Below are 13,240 nucleotides of genomic sequence, written 5' to 3'. Positions count from 1 at the left end.
AATTTCTAATATAGTTGTTTCACGTGGTGCTAAAAAGAAGGAAGGATTTTGATGAATACTAAACCCAACAGTATTGGGAGATCAACGGACACATAGTTCTAAAAGGAATGATAGATTTTGATGATGCATCATATGCATGGAGACTTCTTGCTAAGGTTTGTCTATCAAAAGCAAGGTTTCAAGAGGTACAAGGATGATGTATTTGAATCAAATAAAATTAGATTAACCTTAGACTTTTTGTCCAAGGTTGCAACGTAGTGTATTCCAAACTCTACGAATCAAACATAAAATTATAAATAAATAAAAAAGTCTGTTATAAAATTCTAATCAATTAATATTAGCTTAATATTAGACTTTTTGTTCATATCAAATTCTTCAATATGGAGTGTGTGTATATATATATCAAATAATTCATAATTAATACCCATCTTATAGTTCTTTTGCGCTATTCTTCTCTTTTTATACCTACAGCTTCTATTATTCTTTTCTTCTACCTACAACTTTACAAGTACGTATTTGTTTACTCTACTTTTTTCCCCCATCAAATTGGATGTATTTTGTGTATTTGTTGAGAAAATTTATAAGAAATTGAGCTTTCATGTTTAATTAACTACGAAATTAATTTTTGAGTCCAAATACAATAAAAAAACAAAATATATAGTCAATATTTATTTTTTTTCTTTTCTTCTTGGCAAATAGAGCTAATATTTAGGCTTTTCTTTTCCTTTTTGTGTTTTGTGTGTATAGATGTTAGAATGTTTTTTAATTGCTTATATTTATATTTCTGTTTTTTTAATCTACTTTTTATTTTTTAATCTTGAGAAGCAACTATTTTTTGGTGCATTTGAGTTTTCATATATAGAAATCGTATTTCTTTTGAACTTAGCTAAATGCTATTTTTTTTTTTTTATTATTAGAATGGATAGACAAAATCAAAGATATAATCTCTCAGATGAAATCGACTTTGAAAAAGACGATTGGAATATTAGAGTAAGAGTCACAAGAATGTGGGAAGTACTTAATATTAAAAGAAATAATGAACTTATGAGTGTTGATTTGGTGCTACTTGATGAGAAGGTAAGTTTTGAAATAAAATAATAAAATTACTTTTAGGTCTTCAAATACAATTGAATTTTATTTTCTTGATAAGTTTATTCTATTTTTTTCATGATAATCTTATTCATGCAAGTATTAGAAAATATAGTGTACAAAGAGGTATTCAACAATCTCTCAAAAATACAAAATATTGATTAAAACACAATTGGTATGTTACAAAATAATAATTTTTTTAGGTGTTATCATTTTATATTTGATAGTTATTATGCCAATATATTTTATTACTTTTATTATTATAATAACTAGTCGCTAACCCGTGCGACACACGTGATAGTTAACAAATGTTAAATAATTTTACACATCTATTACCTCTAGCTTATTTTTAGTATTTACTCCATCTGTAGTTTGCATAGAAGTCTCAACCATGTTGCCACAATCCATAAATGAAAAAATAAATAACAGTATTAATCATGTAAAATTTCAATTAAGTTCATAGAATCTATACATTGCTAGGTATTCTAAACCTTACCTCTATATATTTTTCTAGCCTTATCTACCAAAAACCACACTCCAAATAACCCTAATTCCTTCCATAAACTTACAAACTACGGAAACAATTCAGAAGTAAGAAACAACAAATAACAAATCTACTATTTATACCTAAGTTTTCTATTTCCTACTTGGACAACAAAATACCCAATACCCAAAATAATACACTACAAAATACTCACAATATTGTAAGATTTTGACCTAGACCATAGAATAAAAAAAAAGTCCAAAAACTCTCCAGTCTCCTCCATCGACTTCTTGTCATGTTGCTACTCATTAAGCCATACTTTCCACATGCCCAAAACCTTGTTAAACTCCTCAAGCTCTATTTATAATAAGTGATTGTCTCTCTTAGTAATTATCTATCAATTGCGTATGAGGACCAGATTTCTCGACTAACCCATGCTTGATAAACCAATAAAAATCTCAACTTGATAATAAAAATAATCAAATCTGACGTTGAAGACCCTCTCAAATTTGAATAAGAGGCTGAGTATTACCTATGATGCTAAATACTTTGTACCACAAATTTCACAGGAGCTAAACAAAGACTAAAACTAATGAAAAGCACAAAAAAGAAAAAAGAAAAAAAAGAAGAAGGTAACAATATTTAACCAATTTGGTTGCATTGGTCTAACATTTCCATCAACCAATTGCATTAGTCAGTAATGATATTGTTACGTGTAGTAATTTGGGCACGTGATATCTCAATTTCTTTTTTTCTTTTTTCTTTTTTACGTGTAATAATTGTCAATGTTTGAGTTTGAGTTTAAGTTGGACTTGTTAGAGAGATAGAATTTCATTCTTTATTAAGTTTGGATTAAACAAAAATAATTTTGTTTTAAAAAAATGATAATGATGAGTTTGAGTTTAAGTTGGACATGTTAGAAAGATAGAGTTTCACTCATTGTTAAGTTTGGATAAACAAAAATAATTTTATTTAAATAAAATGATAATTTTATTTAAATATTATGCTGATGTGGAAAATTATGAGAGCTTTAGAGGTTTCAGTTATATATATATATATATATATAGATTATTTATTTTCTTATTGTTTATCAAATAAAATATATATTATATAAGTTTATAATAAAATCGTGTAACGCACGGCCTTTATCTAGTAGATAAAGTAAAATAGAACTTTTTTGGCCACCCCAAAGCGAATGCTCTAACTCATTTGTTTTAGTCTATAACTTTTAGAAGAAATGTGTTAACGAGACAAAATTATTTATTCTCATTTATTTTCAAGTCATATTACCTTCAAGCAAACTAAGTATTTTTAATATTTATTTAATTATTTTATGCATCGCACGAGTTAACGACTAATTTATTTTTTATTTAAGATCGGTCTCAAATTGATAAATAAACACAATTATTATTATTATTATTATTATTATTTTTTAATAGTCAACAACCACTAGTCAAGTCAATTGTAATTACTTGGAATTTAGTAGGAAGATAGCTTTTCTCTCTCCACTACGTTATCTTTTTTGGTGGCCGCTGAATTCCACTACGTTATCTTTGGCTTACCTACCTTCGCCCACCCTGACGACATTCACAATTTCATGAGAAAATTACACGAAATCAATTGTAATTACTTTGAATTTGATTGGATGATAGCTTTTCTCTCTCCACTACGTTACCTTTGTCTTACCTACCTTTCGCCCACCCTAGACGACATTGACCATAATTTCATGAGAAAATTACACGAAATCTGGACTCGTACCATTATGAATAAATAATATATAAATAAAAGGTGATTGTGAAAATAACAGTTCACCAATCACTGGGATAGATTGCGAAAAAAAAAAAAATTGTGGAGAACCAATCACAGTGATAGATATGCGTAATGTTATGCATAAATTAATAGACCAAACACTGTAGATCGTCCATCTACGGAAAAGGCCCTTTTGATCATCTACCTAAATGGAAGGCGTATCTGATTTTTTTTGGTCTAACAATTGCCATGAGAGAGTCTAAATACACCATTTTTGTCACAACCCAACATGTGAAGTAACACATGTCATCAAGTTGTGTAAAAAATTACCAAAAGTCTTATAATTCAACTCACACCTCCATTTCCAAGTATTCAAATCTAGCTTTCCTTGTTTTTTTCCCTCCTCATTGTAACTATTGACTTTGATTTTTTTCTAGAATCACACCATTTACTACCATTTTTATCACAACTTAATATATGTGCCATTGTGATTTGCAAGCTATCAGTTTTGCATGAACCCACAGTTGAAAGTGGTACATGTTCAGTTGTGACATGAGTAGTGGAGTTAAAGTTGTGTCCATTTACTTTCTACCATAGAATTATTGAGTGTTTGGTCCTTAAAAAATGATGACTCTTACGGTGTCACAGAGGATTAGACGCATGGTATTATAATCTGAGATTGAGAGTTGAAAAAAGTAATTTTCAGCCTCAACTATTGAATAAAAAAAGTGAGAAAAAAAATTTAGGTTAAAAAATGAAAATGGTAAAGAGTATTTATGAGTAGGGGTGGCAATTCTTGTTTGTGGATTAGGATTGTGTCGTGTTTAGCCATGAGTATTCAATTATATGGGTTGATCAAACCCGACCTATTTAATGAACATGTCAAGAATTCTCAACCCTAACACAACCTGTTTATTAAACAGGTCGACCCAACATGACATGTTTAACCTGTTTAGTTAACATGTCATGTAAAAGTTAACACAAATGACCTGTTTAATAACTTGTTTGATTAATAGGTCATACTTGACCTAAATAACCTATTATCAATTTCCATATATCTAAAATTAAAATATAATTATAACCATAAATATAGTAATAAGCATATAATTACAACCATAAATTAAACAATAATAACAAAAGCTAATACAGTTATAAGCTAAAAAGGTCAAACAGGGTTTGCATATTGAAAACGAACACAACTCATTTGTTAAAGGGGTCAAGCGTGTTGACTCGAATATGATCCAAACCCGTTTAGCCTCAAATCATGATTTATTTATAAATGGATTAGTCATGTCGTGTTAGATTTTGGCAGCCCTATTTCTAAGTGGGGGAAGGGGGTTAATTAGGGGTGTCAATTTGGGTTAGCGTGTCGGGTTTGTGTCGTATCGAGGTAGGGGTATTCGACTAAATGCCTCAATCCAAACCCGACCTATTAATAAAGCGGGTTGCACGACCCAACCCACTTAACATGCTTATAAAACAGGTTATGTTGGGTTGACACGAATATGACACAACTTATTTTAACTTGCTTAGTATTAAATATAACATCTATATAGAAATAAGTTCTTTACATCTTCAAAAAAAAAAAAAAAAGTTTTTACATCCCGAAAGTAATGCATATACTTTAAGTCTTCAACCCACATTCAAAATAACATAGTTTAACAAAAATATAACATCCATTTAGAAATAAGTTCTTTAGACTTCAAAATAAGTGCATACACTTCATTCCAAATTTAAAATAACATAATTCAAAAAAAATGTAACATCCACGGAATTCGTCAAATGCTAAGAATCAATATTGAATGGGTTGATGCAAACAATAGACTGGTCATGGCTAAGGTCCATAAAGTTTTAAAATTTCAATTATATCACTTGTAAGTTTTTGTAATTACTCACTTTTCTTTTTAAATTTAAAATATAAGTTTGATATAAAAGACATTTGACAAATTTAAATTAAAATGAATATTTATTTGTTATATGAGTCAAATGGAACACAGCCCATTTAACTCATATAACCGAATCGGTCGATTTGACTTGTTTAACTAAGGACTAGACAATAATCAGGTCTAGTTATGCTTAAAAACCGAAAATATAAGAAAAATCGGATTTAACCGGTAACCGTTAGTTCAACTAGGGAAACTAAAAATGGGGATGGTTGAACCGATTTTGCAAAATTGATGAAAGAGATCTGGAATGAAGCTTTATTTTGTAGAAAAATATTCTTTTTTCTTAGATCTGTTGGTCTAATAAGTGGGTAAGGACAATTTTTTTGCAATAATTTTTTTTTTTCCTCAGATCTGCTAGGCTTGAGAGGATGAGAAAATTTGAATGCTCATGCTTGGTGTTGAAACCAACCTTTAGGACTGGTATGAGGTATCCATAGCTCTTTGGTGAGACAGAGGGAATGAGAGGATCTGATGGAGATCTAACTTCCAGACACAGAGAGAGAGAGAGAGAGAGGTACTGGGTGTGCGTTTGGCCTAAATTAAAAAGTTAGCTTATTTTACTATTCAATTTATTTTTGCTACTATTCATGGGCCCCACTGCACTCTTTGGTATTATTCATGGGTCCTGCTATAGTATTTTCAGTTAATTTTTACCTTTATCTACAGTCCTTTTAGTAAAAAGTTTTTAATTTTAATAAAATAAACAGATCTCAAACAGCCCATAGAGGACAAAAAACTGAGAATTGAAAAAATAAAAGTTTTTGATAGTAAACAGGTGTGGGGTGCTAGATTTATGAGGGGGTAATTAAAAACAAATCATTAAAGAAGAGTATACGTGTGTGGCTGGGAGTGGGATAGTGGGAAAGTGGATTGGTCATAATAATTAATAAGTCAGTGAGTTGTCTAGTCACCTGACTTTGGGGGATTTTTTAAAAATTTTATCTTGAATAGATAAATAGTTAAAGTTAGACTATTATTTAAGAAAGTAAAAATATGAAACTTTAATAGCAGATTATTCTTTTTTTGTCAATAATTACTGACTAGAAAAAAAAGGTAGTATGGAAAAAAAAAATCTATATTTTATATTTTCTTAAAATAAGTTATTAAAATTCAAAATTCATATAAAAAATATTTAAATATTTAAATTATATTAATTATGAGATCATCGGTTTGACCATCGATCCGACCATAAAACTAGTAACCAGTCTCTTTTCTGGTTCTTTGTTTGTATCGGTTTTTAAAACCATGGTTGTGTTAAATGAATCATTTCGGATTGACACAAATAAATTGATTTATCAAATGTGTCTAATGCGGGGCATGTGAGTTAACTCGTTTATAACGCGTTTTTTATTGTATCGCTTTTGATTCAATCGATTATGACCTAAATCCGCTAAGACCTAACCTTAACCTGCAAAAATGTCGTGTTTGCGAGTTGGGTTGGGTTGACACCCCCAGGTTAATTGGACCGAGTCCTAATGGAAAAAATAGCCAATTACCACTGTTTTCGAAATTATTAGTGTTTTACCACTATTTGAGAAATATTTAGCAATCTATCACTTTTTTGAAAATCGAGTTTATGAAAATCGAGTTTCCTAAAAAAACCGACTTGGAACTCGAGTTTATGAAACTCAAGTTCCTTGTGATATTCTTATTACCTATCTTTCAAACACTTTCACTACATTTTCACAATTGTTGACAATTGTTGACTTATCACCCATCCCATGTGACCCTGACAAAAGAAAGAAAAATAAGAAACTCACACTTGGATGCCAATGAGAAAACTCGAAGAATCTGTTTGGATACCACTTATTACTGAAAACTGAAAACACTGTAGTAAAATAATTTTTAAATATGTAAATAATTCTTTGGGACCTATTTTTAATAAAATTTTTTATTAAAAATAGAAATTTATAGATCTAATAAATAGTACACAGGACCCATTGACAGACACAAACGTGCAACGCACGCAAGCGTTGCAAACGTTATTCGAACTCCACCTTAAAAAAAAAAAACCAGAAGCCAATGAGAAAAAAAAAAAAAAAAAAAAAAGATAGAAGTTGAAAAAATAAAAAACTAAAAAAGATAGAAAGGCGTGCAATTGTGGGAGATAAGTCAACAATGGCACTGACGCAAACGCACAACGCACACAAGCGTTGAAAACGTTATCTAAACTCCAACTTAAAAAACAAAACAGGTAGCCAATGAAAAAAAGAAAAAAAAAAAAAAAAAGATAGAAGTTGAAAAAATAAAAAATAAAAAAAGATAAAAATGCGTGCAATTGTGTAAGATAAGTCACCAATGTTGGCTGAGGTGGCTGTCGGTAGAGTACTGTAAATGAGGACAGATTGTTGTTATCCTTTTCACACCGCAAATTGATCTTGCTTGAAATTTTAGACCTTTCCAGTAATCTTTCAATCCCCTGTAACAAGCAATGGAGCCAGGGCCTGTGTGGTTCTTTACTAAGGCAATCATGAGTACTTTGTCCCAAGACGATATCCGACAGTTCCCCTGTTTGGAAGCTGAGATTGAAAAGCTGAGGAAAACTCTTTACTCCATCAGAGATGTGGTTACGGGTGCGGAGAAAGACCAGGTCGTCAGCTGTAAAAGCAGGGATTGGCTGGGACATCTTAAAGATGTACTCATCGATTTGGATGACTTGGTCGATGATGTATGTGTTGAAGCTCAGCGGCTGAAGAGCAAGCCAAAAGAGGTATGCTTCTTTTCTTTCAACCTTCCATATGCTCTTTCTATGAATTGCAAGCTTAAGGGTATTGGAAAGCGCCTTAGAAATGTCGCCCAGTGGGCGGATTATGTCCTATCTGCGAACCCCAGGAAAGAAGTGGTTGACAGTTGGTCCGGGCATGCAGAACGTACTCACTCTATTGTTGGTAGAGAGGCTTTTAAGGAGAGGATCGTTGGACGTCTGTTGGACTCCAAGGTTGCGCAGGCTGTTACAGTCATTCCAATTTTTGGAATCGCTGGTATGGGAAAGACCACTCTAGCTCAACTTGTATTCCACGATGACCGAATCATGAAACGTTTTGAGCCCAGGATGTGGGTTCATGTCTCTGATGAGTTTTGTCTGAAAGTGATTCTTGAAAGGATTTTAGAATCGACGACAAACAAGAAACGGGAAAACCTTGAAATGAATAAGTTGATGGAAAAATTCCAGAAAGAAATTCTGGCGAAGAAATGCTTGATTGTCCTGGAAGATGTGCTGAAACTGGATCTTAAAGAATGGGTTGACTTCACAAATCTATTATCGGTTGCTGCTAGAGGCAGTAGGGTATTAGTGACCACACACATCGAATATGTTGCAAAGGCAGTTGCAAAGAGTACAGACCTTGACCATTACACCTTGAAGAGTCTAAATCAAGAGGAAACCTGGGCTCTATTTAAGGAGATCGCATTTGAGAAAGGGCAAGAGGTGAAGGATTTGGAGATCATGGAAATCGGAAAGGTAACTGTAGAGAAGTGTGCAGGTGTTCCTCTTGCAATAAAGACAGTGGGAAGCCTACTGTCCTCAAAAAATCCAACAAAGTGGTCATCCTTAATGAGAGAACTTTCAGAAAAATGTAGAAACAAAGATTCTATTCATGCTGCACTTGAATTATGTTATGATCATCTACCAGCAAATCTCAAATTATGTTTTGCTTATTGCGCGTTATTTCCTAAAGATTATGAAATTGATGTACAGGAGCTAATTAATCTTTGGATGGCACAGGGGTTTATCACATCATTAGATCAAAGCCAGCCTTTGGAAGATGTCGGTTATAAATATTTTTTGTCTTTGGTTCACAGACCATTTTTCTACGCAATAAAAAAGGATGAATTGGGTATTATAAGAAGATGCAGAATGCATGACCTTCCTCGTAATCTATTTGCAAATTCAGTGGCTGATGTGAAGAGCATGTTGTCAAAGGCAGCTAGTAAGAAGATTGATAAAAGCATCCTGCATTTGTCATTTTCTTTTCACTCTGATTTCATGCATCATATTTCAACTCTTTTACTTAAAGGAAACAGACTGCGCACATTTCTTCTCCCCTCTGAATCACTGCTCTCATATAAAGAAAAGATGGGCGACTCAATTTGTTATAAAATTATTTCATGTTTCAAGCTTTTGCGTGTGTTGGATCTCCATGCTCTAGGGATCAAGACACTTCCGACTTCCATTTGTAAGCTGAAGTATTTAAGATATCTTGATCTCTCCCAGAATAGCATCCAATTGCTTCCGCTTTATGTTACCAGGCTACAGAATTTGCAAACTCTGAAGCTCTCTGATTGTCATCTACTCAAAGAATTGCCAAAAGGTATTAAAAAATTAATCAACCTTAGGCATCTTGAAATTGATGGATGTTGGAGCTTGACTCATATGCCACTTGGAATGGGAGAATTAACTTCTCTTCAGACATTACCGCGATTTGTCCTTAGTAAGAAATACCAGTCAGTCTCTAGCCGTGGTGGTGGACTTTCTGAACTAAATAAGCTGAACGAGTTGAAGAGAAGTCTGGAGATTTTAAATCTTGAGCACTTGAATGATGCTGTATCAGACAAGGAGACTGCAAACATGGGTGAGAAAAAAAACCTTCAAGAGCTAAGATTAAGATGGACACGTGGAAGCAACAAAGATGGAGAGCAATTGGATTGCCTCAAGCCACACGCAAATTTAAAGAAGTTGTATGTGATTGGGTTTGGGGGTGTTAAATTTTCAAGTTGGATTTCTTCGCTCACAAATCTCATTGAATTCACTTTATTTGACATTCCAAACTGCCAATATCTCCCACCTTTTGATCAACTCCCTTATCTAAAGTATCTCTCTCTGAACAGCATGAGTGCTCTAGAGTATGTTTCTGCTGGTGATAACATGCGCTTTTCTTCAACTTCTTATTCTTCTACATCAACACCATTTTTTCCATCCTTAGAAGCACTCACACTCAATGACTTGCCTAATTTGAAAGAATGGTGGAAGATGGATGTAATCTTTGGTGATAAACCATTGCCTTCATTTCCTCATCTATCAAAATTATCAATTTGTGTTTGCCCCAAGCTGAATTCCATGCCACGATTTCCAAATCTAGAAGAACTGGTGCTTCAGAATGCTAGCTTGAAGCCATTGGTAGAGACAGTTATGATGATTGATATGGCTGGACCTAATAGCCCAAAAAATGCATTAACAACATCGACCTTTTCTTCTTCAACACTTGCCTCCTTCTCATTCTCTCCTGTGTCTGATTTAAAGTCATTGTCTATAAGTAGAATGGATGATCTAGAATATCTACCAAAGGAGTGCCTGCAAAATCTTACCTCACTTAAGAAACTAGAGATATTGTTCTGCCCTAGATTGAAGTCTCTGTCTCTGGTTCTTCAATATCTCTCCTCACTTGAGCATCTTCAAATTGAAAATTGCAATGAGTTTGATCTATCCAATTATGGTAAGCAATGGAAAGCACTTGGGAGCCTCAATTCTCTCTTGATTGGGGAAATTCCAAAGTTGGTAGCTCTCCCTAAGGAGCTTACATATGTTCACAAACTCACAGATCTTCGTATTAGGAAGTGTTCTAATTTGGTGGCTTTACTAGAAAGGATGGACAGCTTCTCATCTCTTCAGCATCTTTCTATTGTGGAATGTCCTAATTTGGTGTCATTGCCTGAAGGGATGGGAAAACTCACCTCCTTGCAGGCACTGAAAATTTCTGGTTCTTCCCTCATATCACAAAAATGCAAGCGTGAAATAGGCGAAGATTGGCCAAAGATTAAGCATATCCCATATGTTGAGATTGACTACATAAGGTGACACCTCCACTGGTCTAAATATTCATGCTGTTAATGTATATTATATTATATTATGGGCTTTAGGCCCAATTACCTTTCTTGTATAGCACACTTATACTTGTACTATACTTTACTTGTACCGCACACTTACGCCTCCTATATAAGGCTATGATGTATATTCTCTCATGATGAAATACAATACAATTATTCTGTATTTCTAACATGGTATCAGAGCCACTGCTCTGACCTTTTCTTAGCAGTCTTGTCTTCATTGTGTGACTTCCTTTCTTTTACTAACGCTTCCGCCATCACAACTGCCGCCGCAGCCTATCGCCGTTGAACCTCCGACGTCATCCAGCCGTCGTCCTTGGGTTCCGGACCTGCAGCCGCCGTCGTTAAGGAGTTTCACACTGCACAGACCACTGCTCATTGCATTACCGCTGCGAATATTGCTCCGATTTCATTTTTGAAGGTACCACTGAGATCGTCCTGCGCCGATCTACACAGTCGTGGAAACCTCGTCGCCATCGGAGACCGCACGCGCTCCCACGCGCCGCTCAAAGCTGCTGCATCGCTGATCACGCGCCACACGCGCCGCAATTTCCGTCCACGCGCCGTCCACGCGCCGTCACGCGCCTCCACGCGCTCTCACGCGCTCTCACGCGCCCTAACCTGGTCTGCTGACGTCATCTCTCTGCCACGTCAGCCCTAGCTGCGTCAGCATCTACTGTTCTGCTGACGTCATCGCCACGTCATCCTGTGACGTCAGCAGCTGACTGTTGACCGTTGACGACCGTTGACCGTTGACCGTTGACCATCTGTTGACCGTTGACTTTGACCGTTGACTTTCCAGGGTTGACTTTTTCTGTCCAGGTTCTCCTTACCCAGTTTTTCGCGTAGATTTCATTTTTGCATTCTGTTTTTGCATATTGTGTCTCTAAATGGATAAAAAGGATGTTTTTCTTCCTCGCCCCATCAATGCTGTATTGGAGGGGAACAAGAATTACTTATCTTGGTCTCAAGCTATGCGCAGTTTTCTTAAGGGTCGTATGCTCTGGCATTACTGTACTGGTGCAGTCGCCATTCCTGTCAAAGGAGCAAGTGAAGAAGATACTGCCTTTCTTGGTCGTATGATTGAATGGGATAGTCACAACCACATGATCCTCACATGGATTCGGAACACTTCAATTCCCTCCATTTCCAACCTGTTGGGCAGCTATGATGATGCCAAGTCAGCGTGGGATATGTTGGCCAAAAGGTACTCCACTACTCATGGCTCCATGAAATATCAGTTAGTGGTTGAATTGCATCAACTCAGACAAGAACCAGGGCAATCCATCAATGACTACTATGATCAGCTTCGCTTCATTTGGGACCAAATTGACCTTTCTGATCCAACTTGGGCATGCTCAAAGGATGCTCAACAATATGCTTCCATCAGAGATGAATTTCGACTCTATGAATTCCTGATGTCCCTTCACAAGGACTTTGAGCCTATTCGAGGCCAGCTGCTAAATCGCAGTCCTGCTCCCTCTCTTGATACTGCTGTGAATGAGTTGGTTAGAGAAGAAGCTCGTCTTGCAACCCTTCAAGCTCAGAATAAGCTCAATGTTTTGGCTATTACACCTTCTGCTCCACCCATAGAGCAACCTCAACAATCAGGTGATTCCTCTGGCTCTAGCAATCGTCGCAAGCAGACCAACAAAAAGTTCTGCAACTATTGCAAGCGTCCTGGCCACACCATTGAGACTTGTTATCGTCGTCACAAATCTACTGCTGCTGTTGCTAATACTGAGCCTACTCCGCCGACGGCTTCCATTTCAGCTGAGTCCCAGTCTTCTGGATCCACTGTCAACCTCTCTCCCACTGAACTACAGGAGATCATAGCTCAGGCTGTTCGTATGGCTGGTAATGCATCTCTTTCCACTGCTCTCTCAGTTCTGCCCGGTAAGTCTCAAACTTGGCTCTTTGACTCTGCCTGTTGCAATCACATGACACCTCACTCCTCCTTATTCTCCAAACTTGACCCTGCACCACACCCTTTAAATATTCATATAGCTGATGGTTCCACCATGCATGGGAATAGTCTAGGTTTTGTTTCGACCTCCAACCTCTCTGTTCCTGGAGTCTTCCATGTACCTGACCTATCCTATAATTTGTGCTCTGTGGGACAATTAGCTGAACTAGGTTATCGCCTTAT

The 13,240-nt window shown here is 35.4% G+C and overlaps 1 protein-coding gene across 1 annotated transcript; it reads left to right on the top strand.

Moving 5' to 3' along the window:
- The first annotated feature begins 7,699 nt into the window (after nucleotides 1–7,699).
- On the top strand, nucleotides 7,700–11,062 carry LOC115986269 (putative disease resistance protein RGA1). The gene has a single exon (XM_031109113.1). The coding sequence runs from the start codon at nucleotides 7,700–7,702 to the stop codon at nucleotides 11,060–11,062; it is 3,363 nt and encodes a 1,120-aa protein (XP_030964973.1).
- The last annotated feature ends 2,178 nt before the right edge of the window (nucleotides 11,063–13,240 follow it).

The sequence above is a fragment of the Quercus lobata genome, chromosome 4 (genome assembly GCF_001633185.2).
Source record: "Quercus lobata isolate SW786 chromosome 4, ValleyOak3.0 Primary Assembly, whole genome shotgun sequence".
NCBI classification, from domain to species: Eukaryota; Viridiplantae; Streptophyta; class Magnoliopsida; order Fagales; family Fagaceae; genus Quercus; species Quercus lobata.
Note: the sequence above shows the minus strand (reverse complement) of the source record. Positions and strands in the feature narration are given on the sequence as shown.